At 42.0% G+C, this 21835-nt stretch overlaps 1 protein-coding gene across 4 annotated transcripts in view; it reads right to left on the bottom strand.

Moving 5' to 3' along the window:
• Positions 1 to 21835, bottom strand: part of LOC113165463 (pleckstrin homology domain-containing family A member 5-like) — a 70536-nt gene that overhangs the window by 22123 nt on the left and 26578 nt on the right. For 2 of the 4 annotated variants that reach the window (XM_026364939.1, XM_026364936.1), the window contains exons 4-6: positions 6914 to 6997; positions 447 to 567; positions 189 to 293 (exon numbers count right to left, since the gene is read on the bottom strand). In XM_026364939.1, coding sequence (XP_026220724.1) covers positions 189 to 293; positions 447 to 567; positions 6914 to 6997 — 310 coding nt within the window. Of the gene's footprint in view, positions 1 to 188; positions 294 to 446; positions 568 to 6913; positions 6998 to 14565; positions 14762 to 20431; positions 20475 to 21835 lie in introns of those variants that run through there. The other 2 variants (XM_026364937.1, XM_026364938.1) reach the window with 2 other exon arrangements.

The following is a 21835-nucleotide window of genomic DNA, read 5'->3' as shown; positions in this document are numbered from 1 at the left end:
AAATACTTGCTGTTTCTAGCTCCTTAAATGTTGTGATTTAATACTTTTCTTCAACACAGGCGATATAAAGGGAAAATATTTGGATTAAAAAATGTTTTGGGAAATAAAACTCTGCTTCTCACTTCAGTTCAGTGCTACGTCAGTTCTTATCCCACAAATATTATTTGAAGTCATATTCTCTTGCTCACCTGTTTATAAAGCCAGTTTCTCTTGATTACTGGGGCACTAGGATTCCTCCTGATTGAGTTGGATCTCTTTCCAAAATTATGAATTTTTTTGGAAGGTCTTGAGGGCTAGAAACACATGAGGAATGAAGATCGATCAATAAAACCTCTATTTCTTTTTTCTCAAGTATTTTTAAAATCTGAGCCAGTTACTTTTCCATTACTTCCAAACTTAACAGATAGGTACTGTATGTTAATCCTGTCCTTATGTGTGTTACTTACTCTTCCTGCTGGGCTACTGGGGTTTGCGGCATGGTCTGAGCCGCCTGTGTAGTTGGAGGCCTCACTCATGGTGCTTAGTGGCCGTTCCTTCTTCTCATTCGCTGGAACTTTGGAGGCAGATCTAAACAAAAGACACAAAGCATGCCAAGAGCACATATGCAATTCATCAATCAGTAATATAGACTCTTAATTCGTGTGTTCAACGACCTCAATGAGAATAGGAGGAAGCAGTATTTATAATCTGTTCGGCCATCACTCCTCTGAAGTTCAAACTTCTATAATGAGATTTCAACATGAGCCTATGAATCAAGCCAATTACTCCCACCATGTCACTACAGATAGATTTCCAGTTCTCAAACAGCTTTAAATGATCTGCAAAGGCTGCCTGACATGTTGGAATGCAGCAGTTAATCAAGCCAGGACACCTCTTAAACGTACACTGCCCGTCCAAAAAAAAAAGTCACCAGCTGGATTTAACTAAGCAAATAGTAGGTAAAGAGCCTCCCATTAGATAACTACTGCATGAATGATTATGTTTTAGCTGGTAACAAGTTATTTATTTCTAACTGATAGTAGCTTCTCATTTCTTAAACAACCATGTCGGAAGACACATGCTGTGGTCGTGGAAAAGATGTTTATCTGTTTCAGAAGGGTCAAATTATTGGCATGAATCAAACAAAGACAACATCTAAGGAGATTGATGAAACTACTAAATCTAGGTTTAAAACTGTCCAATGGAAGAAGGTCATGTGGTCTGATGAGTGCAGATTTACCCTGTTCCAGAGTGATGTGTGAATCACGGTAATAAGGGAGGAGGGGGAAGTGTTGCACCCATCATGCCGAGTGCCTACTGTACAAGCCTGTGGGGGCGGTGCTATGATCTGGGGTTGCTGCAGTGGGTGAAGTCTAGGTTCAGCAATGTTATGTGTCCAAAGAATGAGGTCAGCCGACTACCTGAACATACTGAATGACCAGGTTATTCCATCAATGGATTTTTTCTTCCCTAATGGCACAAGTATATTCCAAGATGACAATGTCAGAACAATCGGGCTCAAATTTTGAAAGAGTGATTCAAGGAGCATAATACATCATTTTCACACATTGATTGCCCACCACAGAGTCCAGACCTCAACCCCATTGAGAATCTTTGGGATGTGCTGGAGAAGACTTTGTGCAGCAGTCCAACTCTTCCATCATCAATACAAGATCTTGGCGAGAAATGAATGCAGCTCTGAACATGAATAAATGTTGTGACATCGCAGAGCTGTAGTCTATATTGAGAGCCAAAGGTGGTCTAACTGAATATTAGAGTGTAAGACTTATTTTTTGGGGTTGGGCAGTGTATTCTAAAGCAAAAGTTAAAAGCGTATCAAGTTTGACATGTTTGCCATAGGATAGAGCACCTTGTAAAATAAGTTGACTCTGGCCCATGGAGATGTCCTACATTCTTTGGGAAGGGAACAACGCTGTGGTCTTCAGGGAACAAGACAGAAAAATCAGAGTAGTGCAGAAAATACTGCAGCAGAGAAAAAAAACCTCTCAGATATGCTGGTTTTAGGTCACTAAATAAGGCCAGAAACTGCCACCCCTGCACTGGACACTCCCATCTTCCTGCTAATATGACCAGTGATCTAACATTAATAAATTTCAGATTATATCCATTTATTCATTGTCGACCTTTATTTTACAACCAGCTATAGAACCTAGTTTAATTTCTCAACCTAGCCATCTGTTAGACACAAGGACAGGACTATTAACACACAAAAAAAGAAACTTGAAGTCAATTTAAAAGCAATTTAAAGACTCAAGTCTCCATGCTATTATACTCACGGTGCATAAACACTAAAAAATCACAAGATAACACCATCTGGACTCACAACAGCAGGCGACACACACAGAATATTCATTACCATGCAGCACAGGTACAGGTCTAATACTACCTGCAGACCCTTCAATAAACGATGTAACTAAACAATGACACAGTCACAGTCTGCCTTTGTTTTACCTGTATTTAGAAGGAACTAAGTTAAAAAGTAAGGCTTAGTAGAAAAGCAGCAATATCTTATTATGTACTAAGGTTTATTGGCTTACACAGGATTTACTTTAACATTTTAGCATTTACAGGCTGTCTTAAGTGACTGAATTTACAAGTGGGTTCTGTGCAGAAATGGCACATCTATGGGTAAACCATTATAGAAGTCACAGGGTGGACAAGTGGGTGACTAATGCTGTCAAGTTAAAGTGCATGCAATTTTCAAGTCACTACTTTAAAATAGTTAGCTTTTGTTGAGTGGTGAGCAGCGACTGAGATTTGCATTCTTCTACATATAATGAGCTCTGAAGATTTTTAGCAGTTCCAGAGATGGACAAAATCCTAAGTGAAACATAATCAATGTAGTGCAGACTTGCTATCAAAACAAAGCTTGGGAGGGCTGGTGAAAATGGACTGACTTAGTTGTAAGGGAGATACTCGATATGTGATGCATTACTGATCGAACTAACCAATTAAAGGATTGAAGATGCAGCATGTTTGTGTGTGCTGGAGGCTTTGCTGATAATTAGCCAGGGCCTGATAATCAATCTGCATGAAAATTAATGTTTGTGCAAATTAATCACTTCAGCAAAAGCAGAATGAATTACAAACTGCACACAACAGATTTAAAGTAGGATAATTAACAATAATCTAAAATCTAATCTTATTTGACAAAAAATGTACAATAAAATAAAATGGCCACAATAATGTATAATAACTAGAAAATGGTAGGTTGATTTATGGAAAAAATCTAATCTATTAAGTATTATTTCTTATTCGTTTTCGACCAATTATATTCTGAAATAAAACTTTTCTGTAACTGGTTTGTGCTGAAATCTTAGTATAAGATTGCACATTGACTATGTCACTAGTCATATCCACAACATGCTGTTTTGAGTGTCTGCCTGCTTTAAATTACTATTTTCTAGTTTAGACTGTCTCTTGACAACAGTGAAGCACAGTGTTATATGGACACAGTAATAATGGGAGCAAAATAACAAAGCTGAATAACAATCTTTGCTTTTACCACAACTCCATGTCAACAGCAAAACCCCCGAATTTCAAATCAAAGCACTACAGGGCCATGAAATGATCTCTTAAATACACACACATAATCTTACATTTACTGACTATAGGCTGAACAAACATTCTGTACTTAATATTGCTGTAACAACTTTGGTTACAGCAATGTTATTCTTTTTTAGTCTTGCATTATACATTTAGCCATTAGATAAAGCAATTTTATCAATTTCACATACAAAGATACAACCCTATGAATTAAATTGCTATATCAATGACTGGTCCTGTATGGACTGTGTGTGCCTGTGTGACTGTGTGTGTGTGTGTGTGTGCAAAAGCAGTGAGGAGGGATTACACCGCTACTGAAGCACAACTACGTAGACTCAGTGGCTGAGGGTGCAATTTTAAATGACCACACAGCAATTCTAAAGAAATAAAGCTGCTTTAAAGCACTTTTGTTAGGTGGCAGACTTGACCTGTTTTTGATTAACAAAAGATTAGAAGAAAAGGCAAGCATACGCAGATCACAATCTAAGTGTACCTAACACTGTTACACATTTAAGGCATCCTGGGAAATAACTACCAGTAAAAGTGATCTTAACTGTAGTAATACGCAAAATGTGTCCAAGAGTCGAGCTTTTAGCTAATAAATAAATGAATAATGATCTCCTTGGGTTTAGGTGTCTATAATGGTTACAGTATAGGAAGACAACAAGTGTTTCAGACAGTAAAGTGCGTCTTACAATACTTTGGAATGCAAATACAAAACAATTCATCAGGCAAAACACTGTTCAAACCACCCACAGTCTGTTGTTAGTGTGCAACAACAAACAGACAGAACAGACAAACGTGTTTAACAAAAATAAAGAAATAGAACAGAAAAGAAACACACAGTTATTCATTTGCACCTCATAGCGTATTACCTGAAAAATGCTGGGTGACATAATTTTCCACAATTCAAACTACAAAATAGAGGAAAAATAAATTTGTTGAGAATAAAACTTGACAAGTGAGGGATTTTGAAGACAGTAAATAGGAATTAAAAGGAATTTGTTTTTATCTGCACAATTTTTTAATCTTATCAAAAACAAGACTGTGTTAAACTAGTTAAATAGCGAGTCCTAATTGGCAAAGGTATCATCATTTCTGGGTGGACAATATGGGTAAAATCCTTTATCACAGGGTATATTATTTTATGTCATAACCTTGATCATGATATGCCATCTGAAAACCTAAGGAAAACCAACATAGTCAGAACATGCTTTGGTAAACATGTTTTACATCTAAGTTTTTTAGTATTCCCTTTCAGCCTGAGCATGATTGTGTGGTCGACTAAAAATAGGCTCCGATATTTACGGGAATGCAGAATGCTGAGGTTGACATTCACTGGGCTGCTGAAACCATGTGTCAAAGCCATGACATGACCAGTAACAACAAAATATAGCAGAAAGTATAACGGACAGACTGTTTATGTAATATAGCCTTTTTTAACCCATAAGTAGAGATAATCCAGATTAGGAGAAGCTAATGTACAAGTAAAAGCTTAAATTGGTCTTCAGTACCAACAGAGCAAAGTTCTCTCTGTGTGTTCCTGCTTTAATCTGACTGTGGGTCATCTACCAACCTAACAAAACTAAAACAACAGACTGGACCTTCACCACTTGGTACAGATGATGCATCTCTCTTCTTTCCTGCTTTGTGTGTTCATTAGAGGCTACCCCACCCAGTTACAATAAAAAAAACATTTAATAACCTACTGCATTCTAGAAATAAATAATTGCCTTTCTTTTCCTCTATCTCGTGTTTCATAGTATTTATAGTAGAGTTATTCTGAACGGGTACTAGAGAGTGCCAAACTGAAGCTAAGTTTTGGAATTACTTAAAATGCAGAGCAGATTAGGCAGTGATTTTAAGCCAGACCTCTTTATCCCCATGGCAGCTTAAATCCGTCTTTGCTTTTTATTACTTGTCCATGATAAAGATTTTTTTCCCCTATTACATTTGCCAAAACACAGCCAACTTTTGAATATAATGACTGAAATGACCTTAAACACATATGAAATAGATTCATTTTGTGGATTATCTTACAGCTTTAAAACTTTAAGAAGCTGATTGCTAAAGTAGATATCATCTTGCACCAGCATGTTGTGCCTCTCAGTGTGAAAAACAGCAGAGATGTAAGAGTAACACAGCGAGGGGAGGAATGTGTCGGGAGAGTGCAGTGTGATAGTTCTGGCACAACAAGCTGCTTCACAACCATTTTCTGATTATTGCATCTTCGCTGAGCAAAATGCAGCTCATAAGAATTTGGTGAGACTAAAACCCTCAGATATCTTATTATAGTCCAGTCAGGATTTTAAATTATTACATATAAAAAAAGACAGTGAGCTCAGAGAATCGCCCGGTTACATGTTATTTCACTCTTCCCATGTGGAAGTGAAATTTCATATCTTGAAGTAGAGCAAAATTCAACTAGCATTCATTGCTCAATAAAGTAATTGACACCAGTTGTGATGTCATGACTTCAGTGTAACAGAACAACATTATAGGAAATCTGCTAAAACATGGGTTTCTGAGAAGAGTGAGAAATTGAGTGGAGCTGATTCATGGTGAACAGCATTAAATGAAGGTGGCTTCAACGGAAAATCAAACTAGAGGCCAGCGTCATTGTGTAGGCTGGGATGCAATCGATCTACTACATGTTTGCTTATTACTGTTACAGATTGGGGAACAGAATTAATTTGAGTGGGAATCTGGACAGAGTACTCGCTGTCCATTTGCAGAGTTAATGTGTTAAAGGTCCATAAATCTGAAAATGTGAATATAATGATAATGACTGATAATTCTTGAGATGACACATGGACTAATTTTAGTCCGACAGTCCAAGACCTTGAAGTGAAAGTTCAAGTTGACTAACCTACCATACAGTTATGTGCACAGACATGTGATGACTGAAAACAGCACAGATGATGATAAAAAGAATTAAAATAAGAACTAATGGGGAAAATATCCCTAAACATGTGATAACAGAAAAGGAAATGAACTTTTGTCCATGTCAAAACTAGTGTCAAACCATGAATCATGGCATTCCTACCAGCTTCTGTTTACAGGATGCAGTGGCCTTATCAGTCACAGTTACAGTCAAAGTTACAGTCAAAGAAAAGTTCAGAAGTACCTAAAAATTATATTTCTATAGAGTAGGTTGTTTCTTATTTCTATTTTTTTGTTTATGAAGACAGATGGCTGAAGGTTAATTACAATAGAGACTTTGAACTGAAAGGGCAGAACTGCAAATAGACCGTGGCAAGGCAGCAACTTGTGCAATGCTGCTTACCCACCAAGAGTTTCTACAGCTTACTGTAGTGCTTGAAAATGCTGCCCAGTGGCATTCTGAAAGCGTTAACAAGACACTTACTGTTCATTGACGACAAAGATGCAGTTGTCTTGTGAGGGTAGGCCTGAGACGGGATGCTTGCAGGTCACCTTCCGCTCATTGTGGCTATTGAAAGAAGAAAAAAAAACAGTGATCAATTATAGCAGCAAAAATAATTTTAAAAAGGTAAATGAATGTGTTGCTTATTAACCTGAAAACATAAGTTCAAAGAATACTGTACAGCTGTATAGAGTTGAGAAAACTTAATTTGCAAAACAGAGACCATCTGAGGTTGAGTTTGCATTGGCTGAGTAAACAGATACTGAGAGAATCTGGGACATATGCACAGTATGGGAATCATATTAGCTGTGTAAAACGAGGGGTTAAAAATTCATGAAGTGGCTTAAACTGTAAAAGTCTGTGAAAACCGGTCCAACCATACAGATACTGGGGCCAGTGTGACTCTACAACATGCACACCAAAATCTAGACAAACACAAAGAGATGAATCTCATGCTAAAAACAACAGCTTACAACATATACAAGAGGACAAAAGAGTAATTTAAACTTAAATCAGTGTGTGCTGAACTTCAACATTAACAAGTCATTACCTCAATCTACAGGCTCCATCAGGCTGCTGTGCCATCCTACACGCTGCATTTTAATGACAGAGGTGAATAAGAAGCCACCCAACCATCCTGTTGTACAATTACAGTGGCCTGCAGTCATTTCTAGCCTAACATGATTAGAACAGCAAGACACAGACCACACAATCTTTTGGGAGGAGGAGCACAAAGACTGGGTCATTTATAACCACAGCAGTTTTCCAGTAATGTAGAGCCTGGTCAGTGTGATGTGGATGGCCTGGGGGCGGAAGGCTCAGTAAACTTTCCAGTAAGAATAACATGCTCCGCTTTTGACTGTTCGTAGCAACTCCTAAATACAGTTTTAGATGCTACAGTGTTGATTATATATTGAATAGGCTGCTGAATTAATCCACTCGTACTCTACAATTTAGAGATGGAAAGTCAAAGTTATTTAATTACACTGTACTGTCAGTGCAGTAAAGTCCAGTAGCTGAACAGAGTTAAGTGTCAATATATCAGTCAAATACACAAACAGCAGCAGAGGTTAAACAACACAATATGGGGAAAGGAAATGAGCAGAGGCCTCAAAGCCAATTCTGCCTTTACGTGCAGGACAGTTATTCTATATTTCAGCTCAGGTGGGTTGGACTTTAAACAGAAGGCAGTCGAGCTACAGCCCAAAAATAACAATTTTTAAACACAGGGTACTCATGTACTGAAAAGAGCAAATACCAAGTATGAAATAGGGGGTTTAGTTTCAGTTTAGCCTGGAGAGCAACAGTCTCCGCAGCTCTGGTCTATAATTACTGGAGGCACTGTTGGCAGCACAGCACTCGGTGCGGTCTTGGGGCAGACCAGCAGCACCATTTTTCTTTGGTGTCCCTTCACACATGCCTTTGCTGCTCGGAACATAAGTTGGCTACACATTTAAGGAGAAGGAGGACTCTCTGAAGATGTATGAAGACAACAGTGAAGCAGAAATTATGTTATATCAATTTGTGAATCACTAATCAGATCAAAAAGATCTACTTCCAAACTTATTTACTGATTACTGAAACTTGTATACTGTGATTTTGAATAATTTGATTCCTAATGACTTAAAACATGCACCATGAGTTTGCTTTCTGATGCTCCTTAGTACTGCTAAGTATTTAATTTAATTTCATTACAGGAAGCAAAGTGTTGAAAACACAAGTGCTGTGTGCTTAAAAAATCTTTCCATTGTGTCCACTTGTATTCCACAGTTCTGAAAAGTGACTGTAGCCAAGAAGCACTAACTAGAATTAGTAGACATGCTTATTAATTAGAGTGATGTATTACCGTGTCCCAGATTGTGTAAAAGGAATACAGTGGTATATATGCAACAGCATTCATGCACATACCATTCAGCATACTTTTAGTCTTGCTAAAATTACTGTTGCATGTTCAGTCAATATATTTTTATGTTAACACTGAAAGAAATAACTGTGGGATTTGAAAGTTTTCACTCTGCTACTCTGTGCAAATTTTACCTACTTTCAGCTCATTGTTTTGGTTTGACAGTCCATGTGGAGAAGTCTTAATGACTGTAAATGTAGTAACTGTGCTGTCTGAACACAAGACAATTGCACACTAGCTGTCCAATGAAAATTTGCCTATGGCAAAGAAAACAAGTCAAACTGGAGCAAGACAGACTTTTTTCAGACTCTGCTGTTTTTCTAAAGAAGGCCTCAAAAATGACACCAATGTTTCTGTGTTTTTCTTAATGTAAAGCAATTTTAGACAAATGTTGAAGCAACTTCTGGCTCAAAGACAGAATTACTCAAAAAGACTAATGATTACTGTCACTGCTTGCTTTGATTTCATATAACCAACTACAGCAATGTTCAAGTTAAAATATGACCTTCATAATGAAGTTGATTATGGTTCTTAGAGTTAGACATATACAATTAAAAGATGCTCCTGAGGGTGTGTGACATCAAAGGGTCCCTGTACCTACATGGATGGCAGCTATTTGAGAAGGTCCTAAACATTCCCCACAGAATCCCTGTGATTTGAGGAGGACTCAGTGGAACACATGACGGCTGTAAAGTAAAATGATAGCTGTCATTCTGTCTAGCTATAATTAACAATAGACACTTTTCTGTAGTACTACATCTACATGGCATAATGAGATGATTGCAAGCATGATGGGATCATATTCTCAAACAGCTATTGAGAAATGTTTGGGTTGTTTTGTTTTGACACAACATAATGAAACTCTAAAAATACCACTAGAAAGCAATGCAATCAAAGTTAATGACTGCACCCATTATTGCATCGAAATCACTTGATGCTGTACAGCTGCCAGCAGAAAATCTAATTTTCCTATAAATATGTTTTCAAAATATCTCTGGCAACTAATTTTAGCTCACAACACCATTTAAAATGGTCACACATGTTGTGAAGGATGTGGTCTGTGGTCACTACAGTCATGATGAAGTTTGCATTTAAGCACAGGGCTGCACTGTAAGGAAAGCATATGGTAACATTTTTGGTTCAATAGAGGACATTTAGGTGTAGGGTTTCTTCTTGTTTTGTAGAGGAAGATGGTAGTTTATGTGGTGGGTCTGGGTGAAGCAGGGAAGGTAAAGCAGCAGTAAGAGCTGACCACTGTGCAGTGAGGAGAGTTGGGCACTGTTCTGGACTCTGGCCTGCCCTGTTCACAACAATTAGCTGTGAGCTGAAGTAATGAAGAGCTTAAGGTCCAGGGGTCAACACTCCAAAGGCTTAGCTTTTATTGTTCTGGGTGGGTCTTTGATCCCTCACGTCTCTTCCACTGCAGTTTAACAACAAATAACTGAGAGGCACCACACAGGATCTTTACATTAGAGAGAAGAGGACAGGTCACCATTAGCTTTGACAACGTGCAATCTTAGTTTAACACCAGAGGCTTCTCTGTGTAATCATTTTACCTGCCAAAGTCAAACTAAGTCTGGGTTCCAGGTCTTCACTGGAAATATTTTTTAAAGTTGGGGCAGAGGTTACCAGAGGTAAAGATTTGATTTAATATTTTATCTGAAGCTTTAAAGAGCTGTTTGATTTTGGAAAATACAATAAATGTGAGGTCGGAAGTTTATTAAAAATAAATTTGTTTGACTGCTAAGGTTCTAAAACCACTGTCATAAAAAAATCAAATCAAAAATCAGGAAAAGCAGTAGAGAATATTAATGTGTCCTTTATTAACCCCTAGAATCGTGGGGGTAACTAACATAATAATTTCCTACAGGCCAAACAGAAGTTGGAAAAAAACTTTAAATATTTGTGGTCATATGTTTTGTTGAATCTTTCAGTGTGGAGTAACTGTAAAATCTCAGGGGGATTTCCTTGTGTGGTGCTACGTTGAAAAAGGAACAAACTACTCTGTAACTCATCATGGAAAACTGACAAATGTAGCATGTCTGATATTGCAAGATCTGATTACGTGTATCAGTTTACTTCAACAGTCATGCTGCTCACTGAAAAGATTCAAGCTCTGTGCCTTTCTGTCTGTCCAAACAAATTCTATAAATACACAATGTCTTGCAACAGAAAATGTATACGAAATATTTTTCATTGAATGTCTTTCAAGCTGCTTCAAGGCCACCAGTTGTCAGTTGGTCACTGGCCACTTTATAGATCTCAAAGCAATGAGGCAATCTAGCCTCTTTTTTCAAGGATATGATCTAATTCCACACAGTCAAAGATTAATCACAGCCCTCGAAGTAGAATCACAACATTTTGAGCATGTGTCACTCATTAAAACCACACCCTGAAACTGCATTCTGTTATGTGACTATTTGATGACATTTAAAAAAAAGATGCCAAATCACACATATTTTAGATCATTTCTAAATGTCAGCACATCGCAGGAAAACCTACAGGATACGTCTACTATAGTTCAACAGGGAAACTTCTTGGTTCTTTAAATAAATCCAACTATGAATCATTTGACAGATCATTTCCCGTGATAACTATTTCCCATTAATGCTCAAAAACCTGATCTTACTACACAGGAAGAAATTTGGACACAACATTAGACAAGACCAGTGGGTACTGGTTCATGTTATCAGGTGAGTACTCTTAAGCATAGAAAAGAGATGGGCTGCAGTGGAAGTCCTCAATACCACGTGGACATTGAGGTGTGGCATGAATAGCCCTCCTCACAAAAGCTGAGCTGAATAAGCAGAATAGACAGTCTGTGAGAGGGCATGTGGGGGGCAGCGGGAGAAAAGACAAACCAGGGGCTTTGCACTCCCCGAGGGGCCACATGAAATGTACTGCAGCAACATGAAGCAATGTGCTGTCACAAAATGGCAATACCTGAACTACTGTAAGATTCTTGTCTAATTGGGCCAGATATATTTAAGGAACCCCACTGCAAAAACTGTGGCGAGCACAGCCCATAGCCTCAGCTGCATGTCTGTTAAGCTTTGACTTTCACCTTAGACCTTTTTCACTTAACCACAAAAAAAACAGCTGCTCACTGGGGCAACAAATCTGATTTTTTCACAAATAATTAAATTAGCAGGCCCCTGGATGCAGCTGTGACTGTGTGGGCAAAGTGTGTCAAGGTGACACAGCTGAACGGGCTATTCAAGAACATTTCAGAGCCATGGAAACAAGCTGCCGTCTGGAGGAGGAAGTGACATTTTGTATATGTGGAGAAAATTCAAGAATTACAAACAAGTACGGTAAGCTTTTTGATCAGGGCTGTGAGTCTTACAGCTGGTCATCAGACAGAAGGATTGGTTTCTTAAAGGTCTATTCATGAAGAAGACACCAACTTCCCGAGTTTGTAGTAGCCACACACAGTTTCTACAGTATCTTGACTTTCAGTGCCTGTGAAAGCCCCTTTAGTAAGCATTCACTGTTCAATTTAAGGCTTCATTAGAGACGTCTGCAGGGTGCCTTTCAATATGGTTTTCAAATCAAAGGCAGTTTTTTGAAAGTGACATTTCAATAACACTACTGCATTTGTGTAATGACACAGTTCATCACAGTGTTACAGTGAGTTAAGAACCACAGGCAAACTTTTTAGCTAAAGTTTGTAGGTCCATTGCCAGAGAAGGAGCAGCAGCAAACCAAAATGGTAGTCAGATTTGTCTAATCAAGGTCAACTATTTAAAGAAGTAAGTACAGAAACAGAAGTATGAGAGCTCGGCTCTGGCATTAGCAGTCAAAGAAAAGACAAAAAGCCATTCTTTTCTAAAGATGTGTGAAAACTAATGTGAAGCTAACAGTAAGAAGTGGGAAGCAACAATTGCTTTCAGGTGCTCATTCCCTCTTTCACCACATACCTGAGGAAAGAGGCAAATTAACTGGAGCATTTCAAATCACGACAAACTGAAAATGCTTCTCTTCAAGATGCATATCTGGTATGTACCTACTGTATAATTCAGTTTAACAGAACATTGTCATAATGCAGAATAAAACTTTTAATAACTGAGGAAAATAATTAAAGTGAGAGGTCTACTTCTTTCTCCACAGGTTAGTAAAAATTCAAGCATTTTAAAAGTTGCTATTGCCTGTATGTGATAATCGATGCACAGGTTGAATATGTAGAGATCGTCACTCTGCAGCTTTTACCATTTTGCTGGTTTTCCTCCTGTGACTCTAAAGCTGAAATCAAATGTGGACCGCCCTCCTCTATCCCTTCAAGTCATCTACTCAGTGAGGAAAAGCATCAATAAACAGGCATCTGCATATAGCAGCATGGTTGTTCTCTCTCTCTCTGCAGGTTTGACAAGTGCCATACTAATAAGAGTTTATGCAGTGTTAGCAACACCACACACATGCTAATCCACACTATACTGTGTGTATGATGTTATATAAATGTAATGGGTAGACATCAGCGTCAACTGTACTGTATGCAAATGTCCATCAAAACTATTTGACATGTTTCTACATGTGGATACAAGAACAGTTGCTTTCTTTATAAATGGGGTGTATGGTCTATGCTAAACACCAATCGTTCAACAAAATAAGGCAGCTAACATCATACACATCCTTCAGGATCATGAGGAACAGGTTCAACTGCTAACTGTGTGTTTCCTAGAATTCCACCATAAATCACATGATCAAAAAGCAAACACAGTAAAACTCGCATTACCTAGAAAATCTAGTGGAAGTAATTTAGGCTAGACATGTCATTAAAGAGAGGATGCAGTCTATGTCACTGCAGGACAGACAGTGAGCAACACCATAATGATGGCTTAACTGACTGTGATTACCAGATAACAGGTTACAGAAAGCATCCAAAACCACTGAGCGGTTCAGTACTGTCGGGAATAGTAAATACTGTCTGTTACAAAGTAATGGAACGCAGCCATGGGGAAAAACAGCAGCTCTACTGGAATCAAGTCAAGTAATGGCCAAAGAAAATGCTGTTTCAACTGCAAACTGTGTATTGAAATTGGCAGGACAAGCTCTGAGTGAGAACAGATTTACATGAACATCATCAGATTACACTTAAATTCCAGAGAAGCCTCACAAAACAGAAACCAACACAAGGCATTACAAGCATTGTCCCTCCTGCTGTTAGTTTTATGTCCAGTCATTTGAAAACTCCTGGGGTTCAGCTTAACTGGCCAAGAGCATATGAGTTTTTAACACTAAGAAAGATCCAATTTGTTTTTTGGTATCTAATTTCCTTTTGGCACTGTGCAGTAGAGAGGGGAGTAAAGGTGTTTTTCAAATAATTCTTACGCATATTTTAAACTTTAGGAAAGATAACACTAAGGGAGGGGGGTACATATTGTAAGTAACAGATCATTCGTATCCTATGTTAAGTATTCTCAAGTCCTAAAACCTTTACAACATGTACAGTAGGTGTTTTAAAAAAAGCACGACAGCAATGCGGGACTAAGATTTGATAGGAAGAAATACGTAGTTTTTACATGTGAGAAGCAAAAACTGACTGTGAGACTGACAGGAGCTGGTTATTAAACTGCAACACAGAAGGCAATCACTGGGGCTGCATCTAAATACTCGTGTGTTAGCACCAAGCATCCATCAGCACATCCAAGCAAAACAATTAACACCGCCTTAAAGACAAACGCCACTCGCTGTGCGTTGCGCACATTTCCAGCGCTGCAGGTTTTCTACTTACGATATGTAGGTTTCCATTAAATGTCCGAGCAGTTAAACAACCACGGCGAAATCATACGTGAAGAAAAAAAGAACAAGTAACAACGTTGTATCCAGATGTGGCGACTTTGGAGAAGCGTGTGCTGCAAAGTGCGCTCTCTGTCCGCGCTCCGCTGCTGGACTCACCGGGAGAGACACTGGCGCTGACTGCTGCGCAGCGTGCGCCCGGAGTGGAGGCACAGAGAAACCCGAGACGCGATGATGTCACGGTCCGTATGTAAAGGAAGCAAAGAAGCCAGTGGCGCTGGTATTGTTCCCTCTCAACACAATTACAGGCCGAGCAAACAGGCGCTGCACACACGCACTGAGCAGCTACAGTGTGGTGATGGTGTCCCGGGGAAATGAATCCAAGAGAAAAACTCCAGTCCTCATCAGAGTTTGTGCAGGGTCAACCACGTTACATACTATTTAAGACCTTTTTAAATACATAACTACGACTGCGCAAGGGAAACCCTGCTGGGACAATAACAACAACAACATTGGAATAACACTCTTAAAAGAGTTATTCTCAGAGCTGACACAACAATTAATTAATCAAATGGTCCATCAAAACAAGAGCAGCAACTAGTTCTTATACTGAACATTTAAAGGTTGATGGAAGAGGTTAGTGTTTTAGGCTGATAGGAGGGAAATGTATGCACTTGCAATGCAATAGTGCAATAGTTTAATATCTTTATTTGAGGAAAATGAATTCAGTACTGTTAAGACTTTCCAAGATATCCCGTCACATGCAATTTCCAAATTTCCAATCTCCTCCACATGTGGATGGAATGTAAAACTGTATGGAAAAAATATGGGACAACCCTATAACAACAGAAGGTATTTATAACATAACCACATGGAGGAACTGACACCCTACGCCAGATTTAAACATACTCCCTTCCTCTATGCTTTTTTTTGGACTGTATCCAGACATGTAAAAAATATGGACATAAATGAATCTGAGTTGTCTATATACTGGCATTTACAGCTTTAAATATGAATGCGGGTTGCTGCACCTCCCTCAGCTCATTCTTCAGCAAGTCCTAACAAAGGGGCGTGCAGAAAAATGCACTATGCCTTTGCAGTGTTTTGACAGCTCAGCATGAAAGCATTTTGCATCACCCTGATAAAGTTGAGGTAAACAATCTGCAAAATATTTTGGCTACAGTTTAATGCTGTGTCTTTGGTCTCTGTTCATGTCTATCTCAGTTAGTGGAGCTTTGCTATCTGTTTGAGGCTTGTTAGTCTGAATAGGATGAAGCAATAGAAAGAACTGAATATCAAGTAGGTCCAGCAGGGAGCCTGCAGCTATTGAAGACATGAAAGCCCGGACAATGACCTCAGCCCCAACCTAGAAGCCATCAGCTCCTCCACTCGTCAGCCTGCTGGGTGCAGTCAATGGTGCAGGAAGACACCCAGAGAGAGTCAATACACTCTTAGTGGCTGCTTTTCTCTCTCTGTTCCCTCCTTTTATTTATACTTGAATATTTCTAAATAGTGTACTGTAGCTCTCAAAGTTCCATCCATCCATCCATTTTCTTCCGCTTATCCGGGGCCGGGTCGCGGGGGGAGCAGCTTTAGCAGAGATGCCCAGACTTCCCTCTCCCTAGACACCTCCTCCAGCTCTTCCGGGGGGACACCGAGGCGTTCCCAGGCCAGCCGAGAGACATAGTCCCTCCAGCGTGTCCTGGGTCTTCCCCGGGGCCTCCTCCCGGTGGGACAGGACCGGAAAACCTCCCCTACGAGGCGTCCCGGGGGCATCCGAAACAGATGCCCAAGCCACCTCAACTGGCCCCTCTCGATGCAGAGGAGCAGCGGCTCTACTCCGAGCTCCTCCCGGGTGACTGAGCTCCTCACCCTATCTCTAAGGGTGCGCCCAGCCACTCTGCGGAGGAAACTCATTTCGGCCGCTTGTATCCGCGACCTTGTCCTTTCGGTCATGACCCAAAGCTCATGACCATAGGTGAGGGTAGGAACGTAGACTGACCGGTAAATCGAGAGCTTTGCCTTTCGGCTCAGCTCCTTTTTCACCACGACGGACCGGTACACCGACCGCATTACTGCTGCCGATGCACCAATCCGTCTGTCAATCTCACGCTCCCTATTTCCCTCACTCGTGAACAAGACCCCAAGATACTTAAACTCCTCCACTTGAGGGAGGATCTCCCCCCCAACCTGGAGGGTGCAAGCCACCTTTTTCCGGTTGAGAACCATGGCCTCGGACTTGGAGGTGCTGATTCTCATCCCAGCCCCTTCACACTCGGCTGCAAACCGCCCCAGTGCCTGCTGGAGGTCCCGGTCTGATGAAGCCAACAGGACAACATCATCTGCAAAAAGCAGAGATGAAATCCTGTGATTCCCAAACCGGATTCCCTCCGACCCCTGGCTGCGCCTAGAAATCCTGTCCATAAAGGTAATGAACAGGATCGGTGACAAAGGGCAGCCCTGTCGGAGTCCAACATGCACCGGGAACAAGTCTGACTTACTACCGGCAATGCGAACCAAGCTCCTACTCCGGTCATACAAGGACCGAATGGCCCTTAACAAAGGGTCCCGAATCCCGTATTCCCGGAGTACCCCCCACAGGATGCCACGAGGGACACGGTCAAACGCCTTCTCCAAGTCTACAAAACACATGTAGACTGGATGGGCGAACTCCCATGAACCCTCGAGCACCCTAGCGAGAGTATGGAGCTGGTCCAGTGTTCCACGGCCAGGACGAAAACCGCATTGTTCCTCCTGGATCCGAGGTTCGACTAGCGGCCTAACTCTCCTCTCCAGCACTCTGGAATAGACTTTCCCAGGGAGGCTGAGGAGTGTGATCCCCCTATAGTTGGAACACACCCTCCGGTCCCCCTTTTTAAAAAGAGGAACCACCACCCCGGTCTGCCAGTCCAGAGGTACTGTCCCCGATCTCCACGCGATGCTGCAAAGGCGTGTCAGCCAAGACAGCCCTACAACATCCAGAGACTTAAGGTACTCGGGGCGAATTTCATCCACCCCTGGTGCCTTGCCACCGAGGAGCTTACTGACTACCTCGGTGACTTCAACCAGGGAAATGGACGAATCAACCTCCGAGTCCCCAGCCTCTGCTTCCTCAACAGAAGCCGTGTCAACGGGGTTGAGGAGATCCTCAAAGTATTCCTTCCACCGTCCTACAACGTCCCCAGTCGAAGTCAGCAACTCCCCACCTCCACTGTAAACAGTGTTGGCGGGAAACTGCTTTCCCCTTCTGAGGCGCCGGACGGTTTGCCAGAATTTCCTTGAGGCAGACCGATAGTCCTCCTCCATGGCCTCGCCGAACTTTTCCCAGGTCCGAGTTTTTGCCTCTGCGACCGCGCGGGCTGCGGCACGTTTGGCCTGCCGATACCCATCAGCTGCATCAGGAGTCCCACAGGCCAACCAGGCCTGATAAGACTCCTTCTTCAGCTTGACGGCTTCCCTTACTTCCGGTGTCCACCACCGGGTTCGGGGATTGCCGCCACGACAGGCACCAGAGACCCTACGGCCACAGCTCCGAACAGCCGCATTGACAATGGAGGTGGAAAACATGGTCCACTCGGACTCAATGTCTCCAGACTCCCTCGGGACCTGATTGTAGCTCTCCCGGAGGTGGGAGTTGAAGACCTCTCTGACAGAGGGTTCCACCAGACGTTCCCAACAGACCCTCACAATACGTTTGGGTCTGCCAGGTCTATCCCGCTCCCTCCTCCGCCATCGGATCCAACTTACCACCAGGTGGTGATCAGTTGACAGCTCAGCCCCTCTCTTCACCCGAGTGTCCAAGACATATGGTCGGAGGTCAGATGACACAACCACAAAGTCGATCATAGACCTCCGACCTAGGGTGTCCTGGTGCCACGTGCACTGATGGACACCCTTATGCTTGAACATGGTGTTCGTTATGGACAAGCTGTGACTAGCACAGAAGTCCAATAACAAAACACCACTCGGGTTCAGATCAGGGAGGCCGTTCCTCCCAATCACGCCCCTCCAGGTATCACTGTCATTGCCCACGTGGGCGTTGAAATCCCCCAGTAGGACGACAGAGTCCCCAGTCGGAGCACCTTCCAGTACCCCTTCCAGAGACCCTATGAAAGCTGGGTACTCTACACCGCTATTTGGCCCGTAGGCACAAACAACGGTGAGAGACCTATCCCCTACCCGAAGGCGCAGGGAAACAACTCTCTCGTCCACCGGGGAAAACTCCAACACATGGCAGCTGAGCTGGGGGGCTATAAGCAAGCCCACCCCTGCCCGCCGCCTCTCACCATGGGCAACTCCAGAGTAGAAGAGAGTCCAACCTCTCTCAAGGAGTTGTGTTCCAGAGCCCAGACTGTGTGTGGAAGTGAGCCCGACTATCTCTAGCCGGTACCGCTCAACCTCCAACACAAGTTCAGGCTCCTTTCCACCCAGTGAGGTGACATTCCATGTCCCAATTGCCAGATTCTTTGTCCAGGGATTGGGTTGTCGAGGCACCTCCACACGGCTGCCACCCAATCCACACTGCACCGACCCCTTATGCGCCTTCCTGCGGGTGGTGAGCCTACGGGAAGGCGGTCCCACGTCGCTCCTTCGGGCTGCGCCCGGCCGGGTCCCGTGGGAGAGATCCCAGCCACCAGGCGCTCGTCTACGTGCCCCAACCCCAGGCCTGGCTCCAGGGTGGGGCCCCGGTGACGCCAATCCGGGCGACGTATCCGACCTTGATCTTTCACTCGTCATAAGGGGTTTATGAACTGCTCTTAGTCTGGCCCGTCGCCTAGGACCTGTTTGCCTTGGGAGACCCTACCAGCTCTCAAAGTTAATACGTTTTAATAAAAACTAATGTGCTGTGCATTTTAGGGGGTGAAAACACAGTAAAGATGCATTACAGATATCAGTTATACACTAGACCAGCTGTACTACATAAATAATGCAGCATTCTTCCTTATAAACAGAGGCATTGACTAAAACATTCAGTCTTTCAGCAATCTTTGGTTCTCCTGGGAGGGCCTCCCATGCTGTAACTTGGTGCCAGTGGGATATAGTCACCACCTGAGGCACAGAGTGGACACCATGACACCAGAAAAAGGCAGGCTAATAAGTATCTGGAGGATATGTGATATGATATTTAGTGACCCAATCCATGAAAGCTGAATGTGGCAAATAAGGAGCTTGTGCTCAAACACCCAAAAAAAGGTGTCAGGGGAAAGTCAAAGCAAGCTGTTCAGCCATCTGTGTGCTGTGTGTTGCCACAGGAGAAAGGATAAGGATATCTGAATCAATGTTTGCTGTCAGTGGCCAAATCAAACAGCAGGCTACTGTACTAAAGAAAATGATTTCCACTGTCAAGCCCTTCACATTGTTATATAAAAAAACTGAATGGATGGCGACAGACTGGTCCACACTGGTGCAAGTTGGAGTGAATTACTGAATTATCACTAGTCCTTCTCTTGATAGTTTTTTGTAATGATCACTCATTGTAAATCAGTCTGAGGGCAGCCAGATAACTAAAAAGTAAATTACCTCAGCCAATAAGTCTCCCTGAATTACCTCAAACATACAGCTGTGTTTTACAAAAGGACTTTAATAATCTGCATGTATAGGCTATTTGTTATAATCATCCCACATCATTCAGTGGGAGTGGGAGACCTCACTACTACTCCAAGAATCTGTTTGGAAGGGGAGTGGGGCCATGATCAAGCCAAGGTCATACAAACTGATTCATCTCAACCCACAACTTAACCACTCCCCATTTTATGGCGGCCCACCATTAAGCTTTATGACAGATTCTGGAGAACATGGTGGGCAAGCTCAGATCTGTTCATGTTATCACAACACAGTGGTTTGGCTCCAGCACTCCTCTCTGGCGGTCAAAGCAGAAGGCCTTATGAAGCAACAATCCACTGCCTGTGAAAGTAGATAAAGAGGATATGAACAATAGTAACACCTGTGCAACACAATGCAATGCAGTGTAACAGCCCATCAAAACTACCCTGAAAAGGTTCAGCTTTTGTTTGGACTGTACAAGACAGTGTATCAATCCTTGTAGTTTTGTTGTACTTTTATAGTGAAGAGCATTATTTTGTGTTGTGGTATTTGTACTTAAAAAGGTAGAAAATGCACAATGTCATGCACAAAGCTCCATTAATCTAAAGCGTGAATAGCTGAGGAGAATATCAGAATGCTGTGTTATCTACGCCATGCTAAAGTAACTAACAACAGCATTCATGTGCAGTACCGTAACTGGACCTGCAGAAAAGGCATGCATACATACATACATTGTACCAATTACTAAAGAGCAACGGAGTGTTTCTTATCAGCTATAGCTTGCACTAGAGGCTCCATCCGGTTCTCAGCTGACAGATGCCGAGGAGAAGCTTTCAGACTCATTAACTGCCCACACAGAGTCAGAGAGAGACGGGAAGTGAGAGGGAATTGCAAAGTGTTCACATGTTTATCCACTCTCAGAAGATCCTCTTCTACCTGCCCACTCACTCTTGTCTCTGGCTCTTTCCTCTTGCACCTACACTCCCACGCTCTCTACTTTGTCACTGAGGCGCAGGTTATTACCTGCTGTTGTTCCAAGCAGCTGTATGAACGGCAGCTGCAAGCAACAGTGGCCTGAGGTTGATGGCGAAGAAGACAGTCAGAATCAGAGCATTTGCCAGCACTCTGCAGGAGCTTCAGTTCCAACTGGGTGATAGCAAAAGGATACTGCATGCATAAACAGCCCCATTATCAGCTTGTCTTCAGAGAGATGTGTGAACATGGCCTGAAACGGCCACCCTCTTAGAGCGTTGGTGTGTGAGTGTATGGGTTGGGGGTGTCTCCTGCTCCAGTAATTAGCTGTGTGTGTCAAATGGGGCTGAACAACAACAATGGGCTGCTGAGTGCCTGAGCCTTCACATCCAGACACACAAGACCAAGACCGAGTCACTCCAGTGACATCACTGAATTGGAAATAACATTTTTTTTCCAACAGGGGCATTGGGAGGTCTCATCTTCAATAAATAATGAACTTATGCTGACGTTGTCAAGGGAACACAATTCTCAATTTTGTGATAAAACAATAGATAACTTTCAAAAACATTCAAAGGACTTTGTGCTAATTTATAACATGGTAAGACATGCTCCTGCTACCCACCATGATTCCCAAAGAACAGATCAGCAGAGCAGCATCTAAGCACAAGACAGTTTTTATCATCTGGCTTTGATAACAGAAATGAAAGCATTTACATCTGAACCTAAACTAAAAGTATTTACTTCAT

This window comes from Anabas testudineus, chromosome 6 (assembly GCF_900324465.2).
Source record: "Anabas testudineus chromosome 6, fAnaTes1.2, whole genome shotgun sequence".
NCBI lineage: Eukaryota > Metazoa > Chordata > Actinopteri > Anabantiformes > Anabantidae > Anabas > Anabas testudineus.
This window is presented reverse-complemented; position numbering and strand designations above follow the sequence as displayed.